At 31.7% G+C, this 18190-nt stretch overlaps 1 protein-coding gene across 1 annotated transcript; it reads right to left on the bottom strand.

The window, feature by feature from the left end:
* Positions 1-9991: 9991 nt before the first annotated feature.
* LOC129227999 (gamma-secretase subunit PEN-2-like) lies at positions 9992-17886 on the bottom strand. Its single transcript, XM_054862628.1, has 3 exons — positions 17740-17886; positions 11733-11837; positions 9992-10219 (listed from the first exon to the last, which is right to left on the bottom strand). Exons 1-3 carry the CDS (start codon positions 17798-17800, stop codon positions 10080-10082), a joined length of 306 nt encoding a protein of 101 aa, XP_054718603.1. The 5' UTR covers positions 17801-17886; the 3' UTR covers positions 9992-10079.
* Between the last annotated feature and the right edge of the window lie 304 nt (positions 17887-18190).

Genomic DNA, 18190 nt, shown 5'->3' with positions numbered 1-18190 from the left:
AGATTTATTAGGTTTAAAAAATATTTTTTTTTTTAAGATTTCTGTATCAGTAGGTTTTCACTTGTTGCCAGCGCTCTCACTTTAAAAATATTGGAAACCTTCCAATACCTTAACCTATTGGAAACCTTATACCTTCTTCGGATATTCATTTGGAGTCTTTGTCCATGTAAAAGTGCTGATTTACAGGATTTTCCCTTTGGATTAATGATGTTGCTTGTTTTCCACTACTTAGAAATGTTTATACCATGCGTTTCACACTGTATTTTAATTGTGGAATAAAAAGACTTCTCCTCAGAAAGCATTCTTCTATTTGATGCTTGTTTACATGCAACATTTGAGAGATGAAAAACTTAAATGTAGCAGACAATAGTTAATATTTCCATTTATGAACTATTTCTAGCTCCCCCCCCCCCCTTGAAAATATTTTCTTTTTGTAAATCCGTTATCGAATTGTTCTAAAAATGTGTAAACACCCTCTGTATAAGTAGAGGGAAAAAATGTAAAAATGCTAAATCAGCATGAATTTGTTCCAATATGTAACTGTATCAAGAAGAATGAATGTTTTTCGTTCTCTTGCTTAACATGAAAAAACTAATGTTTCACAATAAAGACCCAATTATCTGTGGTCAAAAATCTATCCAGAATTTAGCAATCAAAAAATGAAATCTAGGTATTGTGTATTGTAAATTATAACAGTAGTTAGAATGTATAACATTTCCCCCCTTAAATATTTTCATTGTTTTTGTTAAAAAAATCAGGTTAAAAAAATGTGGTTCCTTATTAATGTCTATGTTTTGTAGTATTTATAATGACATTCTGCATAGTTAATGATATTATACAAGAAAACTAAATAAATAAAAATGTTTTAAGTACTAGTTTATTGCTTAGTTTAAGTGAAAGAAAGACACATCTATATATGATATAAAATAGACAATTTTATCAAAAACCTAATTAGCTATGTATGAGCATTTAAAATCGAAACCGAATCAATTGAGTGCTATTTCAAACATTTTCACCTTTAAGTACCAACAATGCAAAATAAACAGCCTTGTCAAAGGTCAACATTTTAAAATGTTAGTCAAAAGCTATGAGTTTAACAAATTCTACATATATTCCAACAAAAAAATTTCTAGATAAGTGCATTGCATCCATGTATATAAGGGAGATCGCAAAAAGGCTTTATATCTGGGGGATGGTAGATAAAGTATTTTTTATTTTTACAATATTTTAAAAGTTGTATTTAATTGTGTTGAGAAGTTACATCACAGACTGAATGAAATGAGATAGTGGACCATGTATTTATTACTCACTTGTGCTTTAGAAGAAAAGTGTGTTGTCTACTTATGTAACATGTATACATATTTTTAAAAAAGGAAATTTAAAATTGATATGTTTATGATATCTTAATAATCTTCATCAATGAGACATTTTAAAATTTAGAAAAAAAATCATGTATATAAAGCATTTTAAATACTATATTTTGACAAAATAGAGTTGTAAGGTTTTGCATGTCTAATGATAAAAAAAAATAAAATAAATCCTTGAAGTATTGGCATTTATGTGTATGTATATTGAATCTCTTAGTTCCTGTAATGCAATGTGAAATGTATTGAGCAATGATCCTTCATTGGCATTTTGGCAATAGGGGTTCCCACGTGAAAGAATGGATGCTATATTGGGGTATAGCACTAGGTCTGCAAACTGTTGGATCCATTAATGCACAGCCTCATTGGGGAAAAAAATTGATCCTTGATGCAAGATTTATAATTACAATCAATTTTGTGTGAGCAAATACGTATTCAATCTCAAACAAACTAGAGAGTGTGTATTACAATCAGAGCTTACATGTAAAGCTCAGCACCTGTATTTTTTATTTTTAGATAAATTTTTACTCATTAGGCATAAATTCAAGCCATTTACATATAAAAATAAGTTTTGAAAACTGTAGAGCTCCTGAACTTCTTTTGTTAGAAATTAAACCCTAATTATGAGTGAGAGATTGCAAATACTTGATACTAAAAGATTTTTTTAAATAAATATTTATTTATTTATTTTTATTTTTTTCTTGTTAAGGAAAATTTGGGAAATACTATAAGTAACAATACTTTCTATCTGACCCTTTGAGGCACAGGTGCTTCGCTTGAGATCACCTTTTTTTTCCAACCAACTAAAGTCAGTGTGTCAGTTGGCTGGAAAGAAAAAATGACTTAAAGGTATAAAAAAAAAATACTTTTGTGCAGAAAAGTGAAAAGAATTATTGCAACATTAACTCACACAAATTTGCAGAGAAACTGCCCATGTCAGAATATGTATAGTTCTCTGAAAAATTTGTGATTTAACATTATAATATTTCCTTTCAAGCTTCAAAGGGTAAATGAAACAAAAAGTTCCCAAGTCAGTTTTAGTCGGTTATTTTATAAAGTATTATTTTTAGAATTGATAATTGAATGAATTAAAAAATTCTAAGGAATAGTTTAATATAAATTGTTGTGATTTGCATTATAGTTTAACGTCGTAATAATGCAAAATAACAATGTAATCTGAATTTGATTTTTACATTGTTTTGTTATGTGGTATTTTTCTCTGTGACTGTTTTTATTTTACTTTGTTATTTTAGGTATTTTACTGAATTTAACATATATTATTAAATGATGGTCATTAAATTATTTTTGTGTAATATAATTGTCTCTACTTAAATCTTTTTACCCCATTTCCTTTGCTGACAAATATGCTATGTGACTTCTAAGGTGAAATGAATTTTAAACTTTTTTTTCCTCATCCATATTATTCATTGATAAGCATTTTGAATTTGCCTTCTTATTAGCATTTATAGAACATTCCTTGTTTCTTAATTTAAACTTCGAAATATTACATAAAAACAAAACAAATGGTTTTACCAAAAAATTTTCAACTTATTATTTTAGCATTTATTTTATTACCAAAAATACCCTTTATATTCTAAATGACTGTTCTTTAATGACTTTGTTTCTTAAGGTAACTTAATTTGAATAAAATTTTAAATTCTAAATGTTTTAAGTTACAGGAGACTAGATAGAATTGTATTTAGCAAGGTAATATTGTATTTGACACCTTTTATTATGCATATTACTAAATAATTTTTACATGTTATCATGTGGTCAAAAAATAGATTAAAGCATTCATCTTTATTCTCAGCTTTTTAACTTCAAAGTATTTCTTTGAAGTTGAAACTGTGTTATATACTATGAACTATTTATTTTATTTCAGATAAAAGTTCTAACACTTTAACACTATGTTTCTTTTAACTATTGTAACATGAATATTAAAAGTATTTCATAGGTGAAATAAAAATTTATGAATTTCATGATACAGTTTTTGAAAGAAATATTTTGTGTAAAAATATTCCAGGGTAGCGTGAAATGTAATTGAAATTATAGGTTGTGATCATTGATCAAGTTTTATGAAATACAGGATTAAGAAGAAAAGAATTTTGAATGAAGAAACAGTTTATGCAATGAATCAAAAACCTAAATAAATTGATTTAATAAGGAAAAAAGGTCAATCTCATACTCAAGTCTTTTCAGAACTATAGATTTTGCAACAGTTAGCCTTAAAAGCAGCATTAAGCTTGCCAATTTCATGTGCATTATTGTTTTGTGTTTCATTTTATGCCTTAGTAGAGAGGGCTGCAATCATTAACTTCACTTGATTTTTTTCCCTTACAATTTTCACGCACAATTTTATATAATTTATGATCAAACTTATCTAGTTACGTTACCCACAAAATCAATTTATTTAAAAAACATTACTTTTGTTATCATAGTTTAAACTAAAATGTTTCAAATGGAAACTATTTCCACTGTTGAATGTGCCATTATTTTTGTAAGAATATTATTATTTAATGTACATTTTTTCTATACTGGCCTAATATAGAGAGAAAACATAAAATATTGTATTGCATTCCATTGCTTTTTTGAAAAATTATGCATTAATTTTTACATAATAAAATTTTTTAAATGAAATGTGTGATTTATTGCGTTAGTTATACAGAAATACCATCTGAGGCTTACTCTAAGAGAACATTACATTCATATGTTAGAATTTCATCTAGTGGTATAGTCAAAGGTTCTATTTCAAGCAAATAAGCTTCATATGTTCAATAACAGAAATGAAATTTATACAATTTTTATTTAAAAAAATAATGATTGTTTTTTCTTCTGATTAAATACATTAAAAATTAAGTCTTGCAAAAAATCACAGGGATTTAATTTTTAAAACAAAAAATGTTACTTTAGTAATTTCTTGGCATATATATTTTTTTCCTTGAGAAAGCTATAATTTTTAAACATAATGAAAATACAATAAATCGCATCAGATTTTGAATGAACTGAAACAAAAATAGGTTCCTCCTTTGATTGTTTGTCTTGTTTAAAATGAAATAGAAGTACCAGATAAAGATATAGATGTTTCTGATCGACACTCTTTTGCCATCATATCCTAGCAGTGGCAGATCCAGACGATCCTGTTGGGAGGGGCGATTGAGTAATGCATTAAGGGGGTGAGAAGGGGACAAATGAAAATAAAATTTAAAAAGTTTAAGAGCTGAAGCAATTTTTTTTTTCGAATAATGTATATAAAATTTGAAGATAGTTATGGATTTGTTTGTTGTGATTGAATTATTTAATACTCGCGCATAAGTAGGAGGTTAGGAACGCATTTTAGACTATTTGGTGGTTAATAAGAGGAAGGAAGGTTTGGAGGTTCCTTTCCGGAATTTTTTTTTTTTTAAATTAAAGGGTATATTTTCGAAAACACAACTGTTTGCTGTCTTTGTGATCTTGAAGGAAAAGGATGAGATTCAGGAATTCTCCCCAGTCATTTTATGATATTAGAGCTTCAAACGCAATTTTTATATCTTTGGTAATGCTAAAAACCAGGGGCTTTTGAAATTGTAGCAAAAACACACTTGTTGGCCATCTTTAATGACGTAGCAAAAGACAAGGCCATGGGGGCTCCTCTCTGGAAATTTTTCAAAATTGAAGTCTCAAAAATGCAGCTGTAATCCATCTTTAATGACGTAGGGGGCAGGAACGAGGTTTGGAACTTTCCATCGGGAATTGTTCAAAACTGGAGCTTTGAAATGTGATGGTTGGCCATCCAAGAGAAGGGATGGAGAAAATAGTTATCCCTCAACTTTAACACTGCTATTTTCAAGTTGCTTCAAAAAAAAGTATATTATAGTAAAAATGGATGAGCATTATCATTTAATACATAACCTTAAAACCTAATACATCATCCAGCATATTCACACAAAATAAAGAAATTAAATTCCACCAAAAAAACCTTTCTTAGCCAGCGCATATGATAAAACAAACTATTTACCTTCCTGTTGCAAAACTTTCCTAAGATATTTTAATGAAGCATTAACACAAGGCAACATATTTTACTCACTTTTTGTATGTTTTGAGCTTAGTTAACCTACTAAAGCATAATACTAACTCACTAATAAGGAATCCAGGGGAAAATATTGCTCCTGTTATTTTTCAAAATTAATTACTGTTCTATAAACTAGGTTTCAGATGAAGGGAAAAAGAGAGATTTGTAGGCTCTCTCCGGAATTTTTTTTAGAAATCGAAGTTTCAAAAACACTATTGTAGGCCATGTTTGGGAACAAAAATAATAAATTATGTGTTACATTACTTTACATTACCGGTTTTTTTTTTTTTTTTTTGAATCAAAAGAGTAATAAGTTTCCCCAGGATAATGGATTTTATCTTTAAATTCCAACTTTTGTGGGGGTGGTCCGTTTCTCAATCATTGAGGGGGTCCGGACCCCCCACCCAGCCGCAACGCCCATGAAAACTTATGCCAATCAGATTCGTAAGACTTGAAAAATATAAGTTGACCTCCCACATATTATCTAGACACCATACGTTCTACCTCTTTGACGCCATTAGTTTATTTGGCATTGCAATTTTCACATTTCCTCAATATTTGCCTTGAATAGAAAATGGCTTAGAATAAAAATAAGCGATAACTGCCAATGTAATACATTTTCTGTAATGCATTTTCTGGCAGCAAAGAATGTCCCGTGGATGAACATTTTAGATGTCAATGATATTATTGTGATAAAATATCCACTTAATATGGAAGCTACTGTAAATGTTACGGAAGAGGATAATACTGAAATGCCTTGGCTGCCTAACGAAAAGTATTAAACTGTTACAGAAATGTATGATAACGGACATTTTTCTGTTTCATGCAAACTTGCCCGTTAAGCAAAAAGCTTTTGGTGTAAATGCCATCCGCATAATACAGTCAAATCTCAACTTACGCGAGGGATGCGTTCCAAGACTTCTCGCGTAGGTTAAATTTCTTGTTGTGGAAAAGTGTTTCTATGCCATTTTTTCTGAATTATTAATTATTTTAGACATTTGAAAACATCCCTCAAACTTTTTTAACCCATGAATAAAAATACTGTTAGGATGCACAAAATCAATGGGAGAGAGTGGCATATAATGAAACAGTATGGTATGCCTAGTATGTAGCAATAATAATTTGCAGCACTACAATAGTACTGTACAGTAGATACAGAATTATATTCAACGCACTTTTTAGTTGTTCAAGCATATCGAAAATCTTTACAGTTGTTAGGGAATTTCTATTTTTCCCTCCGTTTTCAAACTTAAGATAAACAGACCACTTATGTGAAATTATGTTTCATCAACTTCATATTTAGAATGAAAAAGATGCAGAGTGGCAATTTGTAAATTAACAAAGTAAAATTTCGACTAGTATGGTGTGGGGAACCTCTTCTTTCAGTGACGATGAAGGGAAAGTTCATTCATGAAACTACTGTTTAGTACACAAATAAAGAAGGTGATACTTAAGCCCCGCGGTTCCCTTTCAAAAATGTTCGTGTTGCGGGGTGAGGAATTCACGTTAGCTCCAAAATTCGTTACTCGAGAAAAGCTCGCTATGTAGCCATTTCTCGTAAAATAAGTATTCTTAGTTATTTTCAGTAAGTTACCGCCCTAAGCCAGGGCTGAGGCAGAAATACATGAAATACACCGCCAGCTCAGTCATTCCAAAAAGAATGACTGAGCTGGCAATGTATTCTTAGTTATGTTTCATATTTCGGATATTTATTAATATTTGATTTTAATACTCTAGTACCGTTTGAGATATTTTTCTATTTTTTTTCCTTTTTCACTGATTGAGCGTTGATATATTAACATAATAAAAGTCAATTATTAATTATTGCAATTTTTTGAGGTTATTTGGAAAAATTGAAAAATGATTTTGTTTCATTTTATCAGTGGCATAAGAAAGGAGATGGTGTTCAATTCCGGACTCATAGCTTGAAGCTCAAAATCAACTAATTAGTTCCTACAAAATATAAGTTCCCGTAAAGTCAATTCCTGTAATGAAATTTATGATTTTTCTCTTTCGTTTAAAAGATGTTTTTCATCATCTAAATCAATTTTATGTATATGTATGTCTATATAAAAGTTAAATCAAATTATGACTTCGTCTATACATTTTCAAGAAGCGAAATATTCATTGTCAGGAAAGGATTAAAAATTTTAAGGTGGAATTCCTCAACTTTTAAATCCTTTCTTGCAGCAAATATTCGTTAAAATCGTAAAAAAAGTTTGGAATGACAAATTGACTCAGTAAAGGAAAGGAAGAATAAATAATTCTTAGTAGTATTCCATGTTCAAATGAGATAATTTATTAATCTAAAACACTTTAGGAATTTTTTTGTTCAATCCTCAAACAGTGTGTATGTGTATATTTTTATTTATTTATCGTTTAAAAAGTAGCGAAGTAGCGACAACTTTTCAAAAGTAGTTTGTAGTTCAGTTGCTACATTTAAAAAAAGTAGTTGTAGTTAACTACATTTGTAATAAAGTAGTTGTAGTTCGCTACAAAAAAATTTAATTTTTTCGACCACTGGTCTTAAAACATTATAAATCTTTCTTAGCAGTTCTGCATTCTCAGACATTATGTAACTAATACAATTGGCTCTCTGTTTAACGATGCTCTATGAATTGACTTTTTCTATTTAACGACGGCTTTTTGCTGTCCCAGATGGTCCACTACAGTGTTAAAGCATTCTATTTAAGAACGCTTTCTATTTAAGGACGATTTTTTGTGGTCCCTTGAAAGTCGTTAAACAGAGAGCCAACTGTATTTGCTTTAAAGTAGCAGTATTTTGTACCTCTTTATTGAATATTGCAGCTGCTGAAGGATTGATTTCTATTTCCAAAATTTATTTTACAGCAAAAACCTTAATTGTAATGAGAGATTTTTTTCTTTATTTTATATGATATTGACTATACCGTATGACCTTAATTTAAAGATTGACAAGGGGGACTGGAAAAAATTTATCGTTAAATCAAAGATATCATTAAATCGAGGAGCATATACAGTGAAACCTGTGTAAGTTGACCACTCGCGGTGCAGTACTTTGGCGGTCAACTTATAAAGGGAGGTAATAATTTTTTTTTGTCATTTCTTGCACCATGTATTCATTTTTTGAGGAATTCACCCTTACTCTTGCTGTTCAACTCACTTTCATTGTTTAACATTACTGAAAGTGAAACAATAATTAAAAATACTATTCAAATAATTTTGTAAGTTTTTCCTTGCTTTTAACTATATTAGACACTTTAGTTTTAGAAATTCCATATATGCCAGCTAATATTCTCTGGCTTTTTCCATTTTCAGTTAATTTTAATATTTCATACTTTTTATTAATCTCAAGTTCAGCTAACTTTCTTTTTGAAACCTTTTTATGTAAAACTTATAGCACAAAGAGCAACAAGCTCGACTCTCCCAGTTCATAGAGGCAAAATCAAAATGTCCTATCTCTTAATCCCTTGCACCAGAAACATGTAACTTTACTCATTAGCAAGCCCGGATCTGCGGACCCGCAGTGCGATAGGCCTGCGTCCTTAAAGGGGCTAACGGCCCTAGAAATTGAAGAAAAAATAGAAAAAAAATCTAGCATTAAGGCTTATTCACTTTACTAATAGACACTGCTGGCCACTAGGGAGGAGCCCTACATATTTTGTTGCAGGAGAATCAAAATGTATAGATCAGGCCTGCTCTTTTTAGCACAATTCCTGTGTCACAACATATTGCAACGGAAAGGAAAGACTTTGAACTTTTCTACTGACATCTATTTTCATTGAACAGAGTACAAAAAGCTATATCTCAAATAGAACAACAAATGAAAAACAAGTTTGGAGAATAAAGAGCAGCATTAAGCTTTATGCTGCTGTTTAGTTAGTAAAATGCTGTTCTGTCATCAAAGCATTAAAAACATTCTTGGAAAGCTATGAAAAAAAATAATAATAATTTTAAAAAATAACTAATAAAATAAATAATTTGCTGAAGAAAGTTAAAAAAAATAAACCAAGTGGTCAACTTACAAAGGGTTTTTTACAATACTCCAAACCAAATTTCGCGAACATTAGTGGTCAAGATAGAGAGGTGGTCAACTTACAGAGGTTTTCCTTCATTATATGAGATAGGACTAATTCCGTTCCCGACAAATGCGGTCAACATAGACAGGTGGTCAACTTACAAGGGTGGTCAACTTTACAGGTTTTACTGTACATTCAATGCAGTTAAAACCAAACCAGCAAAATATATCATTAAATTGGGGAAATCGTTAAATCAGGTATCGTCAATTTGAAGTTATACTGTATATTAATGTTCAATATTTAAATTTAGCTATTCAAAATGTGCAAGGAAAATATTCTCAGAAATTTGTTCAAATTTCCTAATTTAAAAAAAAGTCATTAAGTTTAACATCATTGACCATCCTATTTAAATAACGTAAATAATACTAAAGACTTCCAAACAAAAAGTTCATCTCTTAAAAAAACACCATGGTACAGTTGACAAATTACTTTTGGACACATAAAACTCAAATACTTTTAAAACAATGATAACTATAAAGAATCATTTTACACAGATTTAAGAAAAACCATACTTGCAATTTAAAATGCTTTATAAAAAATGTCTACATATATTTACATCTCATACCAGTTCCACACACCAACATGAAAACAATTCACACATAATATTCATGGGATACCCACAGGTATGATGAAAGACAGTCTATCTGCAACTTCACCCCAATCAGCTCGGTATAATTGAAAGACCACAATCCAAGATATCAATCCTGCAGCCCAAATAATTGCTCCTATAGCTGAACGAATCACATCTGGAAAACATATGAAGATTCAATATTAGTTATACATATGATATAAATTATAAAACAAACATTTTTCTATGATATAACAAGGTCACATGAGCAGTTCTTTAAACATTTGAAATGACGTCAATGCATCGAATCTGTGGCCTGACAGGAAATATCATTTCTGAAATTAGACCCAGCTGCTTAATATGCTGGGCACTATAAACTGCATACCACAATTTGCTCATTGTCTAGACTCTGAGGGTAAGATCGCAAAGCACGAAATAGAATTGCAAAAATAGAGGTTGTGTTTTATGGTCAACATTTTGGGATGAAACTATCGAAATAAAATGTTCAAAAATCTCTTTTGGAAATTTTTTCACATTTAATTTTTTTTCTGTGTTTGGTAGAACGTTCGGGGACTCTTTGGCAATGTTCGACATTGATAAAAACTGCTTAAGGCTTTCATGGCCAGTGTCAATATATAGAAAAAACACTTCCAGACTTATTGACCATGGTCTAGAGAAAAAAGAAAATCCAGACTTTTCGTCAAGCTTTGCAGCTGATATCATCAATGGAAGAGTTTTGGTATGACTGAAGGGCTGCTCCACTCGCTCTGGTATTTAAGTAAACCGCTGGTGAGTGCCAGTTCCTAAATTGGATGCCGTCCGTTCCAAAGGTGCTGGTGGATGCCGGTCTCCTCTGATTGGTGTTCTGATGGAAAGTGGGAGTGGCTTCAGATTCAAAATGAGAGCAGACGTCAGTCTGTTTTGAACCGTTGTGGCCAGCAGATCTAAAAGCAGAGTGCCATGTTTATGGCAAATTGATGTCCTCTTCTTTACTATTGAAATGTAACGGATGTTTGAAGATTTCAATAGCTTTGCGATCAAGGCGGGCATAGTAATGGGATGTTGTGACCAGGATTTTAAAGGCACTGAAGTCTTTTTTTTTTCTTGGCGTGTGTCTGACACTTGGTAAAACGTTTGAGCAAAAAAGCAAAAATGCCTTGTTTCATTTTCGCAACTGGAAAAGTCTTTTCGCATTCTGTGAAAAATGTGACTGTAGCGGAAACCCCGACAATCACCACATTGGGTAAGAAAAACTAAAAGAATGATCAATCTAGATGCACTATTATTATTTTCTCATAAACAAAATATTTAAAGTACATTTCTTTTATAACAAAATAAAATTCAGTTGGTTAGTTTTACAAATAAAAGGACAGAAAATGAAATAAAAATAAAGAAAAATATTTACTTTGGAGTCAAGAAATTTTCTTTCTCTCCCAGAATCTCCAATTTAACACTTTTGATGCTGATTGTTACTATGGTATCATTTAGTGGTGAAGGTTAAGTTTAGAGATTACAAAAATCATTGCAGCTAAATGTAGAAATTTAGAAATTAGCAGTGTCCCAAGGTACAAGCGTCCCAAGATACAACTCTCCTCTACTTATGTTAAACAACACTTTAATACATTCAACATTTAAATACAGTTTTAAAAAAAAATGGACACAAGAGAGTCAAAAATGAACTCTTAACTTACATGTTCGAATCATTTTTTGTTCTTCATAATGACTTTTACGGAAAGCTTCATTGAAGAACCATACAGCATTAACAAACCACAGGAAAGGCAGAAAGAAGAAACCGCCTAAAACCAAAGTAGTTTATTAGTTAATAAGTTTTTTTAAATCTAAAGAAACATTATTACATTACGCAGTGGTGCCCATCACCCTATGAGCAAGGGCGCACTTCCCTGAATATCACAAAGACCCCCCTAAAAGCAAGAGCCCGCCCACCCCCAAAAAAGGAAAAATTACCTCTCAATTCTCCCCCCCCCCCCCAGGTCTGCACCCCTGCATTACAATATTCAAATTTTTACCATTCTTTACCATGGAATCTTCTTCCATTTTAAAAAGAATTTTTTTTTTATTTTAAATGAGATTTCTTCTCAGGGTCATTTATTATGTTGCCTTAGTCAAAAAAATTGGTGAAAATCCTACAACCTTTATCCTACTTTAAATGCAATAATCAAACTGTGTGATCAAAAAAAAAAAAAAAAAAACTCTTCAAAATGCTTCTGGACACAATTCTTGCTATTCTGATGTAAAACGAAACCTGAATCCAAATATGACCAGTTTGGGGGGGGGGGGGGGGGGTCAGTTGGGACCTGGTGGAGGAAAATGGTGTTCATACTTGGATTCAGGGGTCATTTTACATAAGAGCAGGGCCAGACTGGACCATTAAAACGGCCCGTGCAATTACACAAAATTGTCCCTTTACTCAAGGATAAATTAACTCCCCCCCCCCCCATGTAGACAATCTTGCAAGTTTAAGGAATTTTTAAAAATGGAAGGAAAAAAGCAATAAAATGAATGCAGGGCAAGGTCAAAAACTTTGAGAGTGCACGCGTTTGCCGGTCCCTCAATTTTTAACGAATTTTAACAGAGAGAAGGAGAGAGAGAGAAAGCAAGAAAGTTTTCAGCTTCTGGTTTAAGAGGGTGTCATTACTAGATTGAAGTTTTAGTAATATGAACTTAATCGTAAGTGCAATATTCTCTCAGATATACAGAGTTCGGGTATTCCTCCCTCCCACCCAGAAAGTTTCTTAAATTGTAGTTTTATAAAGGCCGTTTTGGACAACCTTTAATAGTGTGTGTGTGTGAGGAGAGGGAGGGGGATAGAAGTTCGAGGGTCCTCACTCGTTTTTTTTTTCGAAGTTAAAACTTTAAAAACACAGATGTAAATTATCTTCGATTATGATAGGAGGAGGGGCCAAGGATCTCTATCGGAAAGTTTTTGAAATTGTAGTTCTAAAAACGCAGCTTCATACAATCTTTGATGGTGTTTGGGGAAAAGAGATTTGGAGGCCCTCTTCCGGAAATTTTTTGAAATAGAATTCTGAAAGGATTTCAAAACTGAATGGAGGAGTTTTCTGAGAGTCTCTTCTTAGGGAAATTTACCAAAATTGTAGCTTTAAAAAACACAGCTTTAGAATATCTAAAGTTCTGTTCGTGAGAGGAAAGATTTGGGGGCCCGACAATTTTTCGAAAATGAAATTCCAGAAACGCAGTTGTAGATGACCTGCTATGACAAGAAGGGTTAAAGAACTCTCCCCCAGAAAATGTGGTTAAAACTTGTGGTAAACCCATCCTTAGTTTTTCCTCTCCAAAGCCATTGGGCTGCTGCTTTGTTTATTTTGTTCAGCCTAGTATTTTTATCTATTTCATCAAAAACAACCCTGTTGTAAAAATTTCCCCGCCAAGAAAACCTTTAACTTTTCCGCACAAAAAAGGAAACCTGCATCCTAAACCCAAAAACCCTCAGCCATAAAAAGTTATGATATCTAGTTTGCCCGTAAAGTATCGGCCAAACTATCATCCTCCCTCTTCTCCTTTTTCATCACAGCTACTTCCATTAGAACCTCCTCCCACCTTCAACTTCTCAGAAATATGGATAGATCTGTTAAATTGTTTATCTTGTTTGGCGGGAAGCTTTTTGCTCACCAAGCAACCACTTCACTTTGAAAAGCTTCACTTTTGAAAGAGAATGAGTATACCAAAAAACAACTCCGGGGTCTTCATGGGGCTGAGCTACAGAGGGGTGAAAACCCCAACTTGTTCTGTCGTGTAATCTTGTTCTTGGTCGCTTTTATTTTATTTCGTCTTTGGCGGTGGATTTGCTTCTGTTAGCTGCTGACGTTTGGTTTCCTTGGCGGGGTGGGACACTCCCGCGTCCCATGATTTGAAATTCAAAGCTGTCTGTGGACGCAATAAAAAGAACTTTTAACATTTTAGACTCACTTAGTGTACTTTGCAAATGAAACCTTAGGTCTTTTTTCCACTTTTTTTTAAATTCTAAATATCATGCCGCGAGAATCTCTTGATTAAGTCTTTTAGAACATTCAAACATTTAGATCAACTGAGATGCATATTCAGTGCAATATTTTAAAACTCTCTTACTGTATTTACACTTTTTTTTTCTGTTAAAAACATATTTCGGTGGCTCTTGTGTCCTGTGTTCACTCCATATAGCTGTGATTTTCGAATGATATTTTATGTAAACAAATAAAGGTGTAAATATGTCAATGGCCCCTATGAAGCTATTAATTTTATTTATCTATTCATTTGTTTTGTAACTGAAGCTTGCTGTGAGTTCGAAAAAAGTTTAAATGTACATTTGGTGACCTCTAATTAGATAATTTTAATAATACAGAATTTTGGATGATTCTACTTTAAGATTACTCTACCTTTTAAAATTTTTGCAAAATAAATACTTTTTGTTTCTTTTATTCAATTTGTTCATTTATTACTATTTGAACTTCATAAGACTGTGACATCCTTCTTTTTTTTTGCATTACTAAATTATAATTAGAATAGAACCTGCTATACCCTTTTGAAGATGGCCCTGAAGTACTCGGGGCCATCAAGAGGCCATCTCAGCCCAATAGGAAACTATAGGTGCCTGCATTGGAAACGCATAGAGGGCCCGAAAATCAACAGACTGGAGGCGCCCTCCTTTGCTCTCCATGGTCCTGAGTACAATCAAAAAACGCCTTATCATTGGCACTCCTGGTATTAAAACTATATCCAGTGCCTGGTTGCCTCCCATGGTCCCAAGGCTGTATTAAAGGTAGGCATGGTGCAGGCACCATCAACTTAGACGATCCTTCAAACTTGTATTCATTAAGAGAGTGTTACAAGTTTTAAAAAAAGAAGTTTAACCACAAATCACAACCAGCCCCGAGATTCACTGGCCCGGCCCTTTGGGCAATCGCCCAATTCGGCCCTGCATAAGAAACAGCAAGAATGAGGTCAGAAGCATTTTGAAGGGCATTTTCTGCTGCAGTGTTATTAATTTCTTTTCTTGTGTCATATTAATAATTATTTTAAAAAATACATTTTTCTTAATTTAACAATTGACAACTGGGCAATTCCATGGTGTCGGACGTAAAAATGGAGAAAAATTTCTCAGTTTAAATTTCATTTACCAAATATAAACTGTTCCAAAAATGATCGAATTTATTTACAAGATACTCACTACATCCCACTGAATAAAAAATCATGTTAGTTTTTCAAAATAGATCCCTAAAGTATAAATTAAAAAAATTTAAAGAGTTGGTGTCGGACGTAAACACACAAATAGTAAAATTGATGGTTCACTTAAAAATTATTAAAAGTCTGTGAATTGGCTTACATTTTAATTTTAAAAACAGCATAATTCTAAAGTATACTTATGATTGAAGCATATTTCAGTTTTGAAATGATATTATAAAGAATAAAATTATTTAAAAAATATTTTCAGCTTGGTGTTGGACGTAAATTTTTGGTATCGGACATAAATTGTTCATATTGGACGTAAACTACTGCTCTTAAATGTAAATACGTAACAATGATTAGTTATAAATATGTAAATTATAGGTTACATATACTGAAACAAAATTTACCAAGTAAATTCAAAAGTAGGGTTGATTAGGGGAAGTGGGACACCCCCAAAAACTGAAATATCCATATGGTTTTTATACTTTTTTACATTGATCATGTCATGGTTCATCACAATGATTAGTTTTGCACATATTTGGGTTACGTGGAATTATTTTCTAATTCAGAGAACTTAGTAGTCAAAATAAAAAAATCTGAAAAATATTTTTTGGTGAGTTTAAGCAGCATTTTTCAAAGACGTGTTTCCCGGTTAGCATTTATTTTTTTATGATCATTAAACATTCATGTACAGTTTAATTTAAAGTGCATACTGCAATCGGAATTTTGAGTAAAATATTATTAAAAACTGCTTTAGAGGAGGGGCCCCACTTATCCCGTAAAATTTCACTATAAGAGGTCCCGTCACTATGGAGTAAGTGTTTCCCTCCATAACAGTGAGGATTTGAAAATCAAAAGCAACTCTGATGACATATTTGTATTAGTATAATACAAATATGTCATAATATAAGACAACTATGATGACTTAGTAGGAATTGAGAGTTCAGCTACAAAAGCTGGTGATTAGTTATTTGTAAAACTTACATGAAAGAAAACCATCAAGATTTATATAGGTTGAATGTTGATAATGGTTCTTCCTTAGCCAACTTTACACAGATGCAGTCATTTAGTGTTTCCAATTTCTTTTTCCACTTATAGTTTTTGCAAATTTGCCAAAATTGATCTTAATCAACTGTATTGTGTTCATTCAACACACCTTTTCTCAAAAGGTGTCCTACTTACCCCTAGCAACCCTAAATGTATTATACAGTAAATTCACTAAGTTGTTTTTTATGCATGTTTCACTTTAACTTAGAAATTAAAGGCAAAAAAAAGGAGAAACACAGTTGAAAACATATGTTGCTTAAAGGAATGTAACAGTGTCGGAAGTAAAAAAATTTTTCCTTTGGCACCTAGATTTTAGTAAAAAATATTCACTTGTTACAAATTGAAATTAGGTTACATCAATGAGATTGAAAATCTTACTTTGTACCCAAAAATACATGTATGTAGCTTTAAAATTATTGGCTCAGCATAATTAACTGTGCATTTTGGTGTCAGACATAAAACACTTAATGCACCCCAGAGAAATTCTTTTACAAATCAAAATAAATTATATTTTGACACATTTTTGCAACATCACCAGCAACACATTGTATCTTTAAATGGTTATTCATCACAATTCATAATATTAGGATGTATTTTTTGGAAAAAAGGGAAAACAGAATTTCTTTGAGTCACCAAATATGGTTTGAAAATGCTCAAGATGTTGACCTTAGTGTAACCTCCGGTAACTTATTTATAACTGAAGTGATCAAATTTTAGACAGGAATTTCAAAATATACAACTCTTTACCTTTAAAATGACACCTCATTTTTTTAGAAATTTTAATTTTTAAAATTTGATCATCTGATTGACCTTATCATTGCCCAACTAATAATAGTAAATGTCAAATGTCTTAATTCATTTTTTTTTTCAATTGATTTAATTTTACTTTAATAGCCAGGGGTGCAAGCGCACACCCCCTTTTCCACCATTCCTTAAACTACGATAAATTTTCAAAATCAGTCATGAAAAAATGTTTAATCAAATGTTTCTCATTCAAGTGCCATTAAGGGTTTGATGCCGGAGCATTCCACGGTATTTTTGACACTTATGTAGAGTCCGTAACATGACCTTTTTTGCCATAACTTTTTAATTTACTGTTTGATTAGCATATTATTTTATTTTGATCTTTTCCTACCAACACATAAGCTCAAACTAAAATAATTTGCAAATCAAACGGTAAATTAAAAAGTTATGGCAAAAAAAAGGTCACGTTACGGACTCTACATAATGTCAAAAATACCGTGGAATGCCACTAGTGCTTTTTAGGGGTAGAAGGAAAGTGAATCTTTCGCAAAGAAAAAATAAAGGCTTAGTAAAACTGTCATCAAACTAAATACAAATACTTGTTACACATTGCGATCCTTCATTAAATTAGATCTGAGCCTAAGCTATTGAGCTTTGTTATATTCCACAAAAAAAAAAAGTAGTATGAAAATACCATTAGAAAATGCGGTTAACTATTATCACCTCTATAATACCATCTGCAAAGATTCAATTTGTCTTCATTTTTCAGTTTTCTCAAATCCATTGCTACAAGTTGAAATAAATAATCAAATATTACAAATTAGAAGACTTGTCAAATTCATGAATAACTGCCAAGCACGGTAAACAATGATTGATTAACAGGCATGTTGCCAAAGTAAAAACTAAATAAATGACAATTATTTATCTTCTTTTCCCCCGAAAAATAATAAATTTTTTGCTCTTATTCAATTTCAATATTGAATGAAAAAAATAAGTCGGATTTTAACAAAGAAAAAGTTCTCGTAATTTCCATTTTTCACTTTCTAGTTTAATTGAAGATACGAATATTTTTTTGCTATCAAGTTGACAGTTGTATGTGCTGCCATCTGTCGTTTGAATTTGAAAATATCAAAATGAAGGTTTTGCTGTAAGATTTTTTAGAGCAATCCTTTTC

The sequence above is a fragment of the Uloborus diversus genome, chromosome 8, assembly GCF_026930045.1.
Source record: "Uloborus diversus isolate 005 chromosome 8, Udiv.v.3.1, whole genome shotgun sequence".
Classification (NCBI taxonomy): domain Eukaryota; kingdom Metazoa; phylum Arthropoda; class Arachnida; order Araneae; family Uloboridae; genus Uloborus; species Uloborus diversus.
Note: the sequence above shows the minus strand (reverse complement) of the source record. Positions and strands in the feature narration are given on the sequence as shown.

Excerpts from the sequence above, each read along its gene's own strand:
- LOC129227999 (XM_054862628.1), bottom strand. The coding sequence starts at position 17,800 with ATGGATTTGAGAAAACTGAAAAATGAAGACAAATTGAATCTTTGCAGA. Across the intron at positions 11,838-17,739 it reads TTGCAGATGGTATTATAGAG|GCGGTTTCTTCTTTCTGCCT; the intron begins GTGATAATAGTT and ends CTTTGGTTTTAG. Across the intron at positions 10,220-11,732 it reads ACAAAAAATGATTCGAACAT|ATGTGATTCGTTCAGCTATA; the intron begins GTAAGTTAAGAG and ends TATGTTTTCCAG.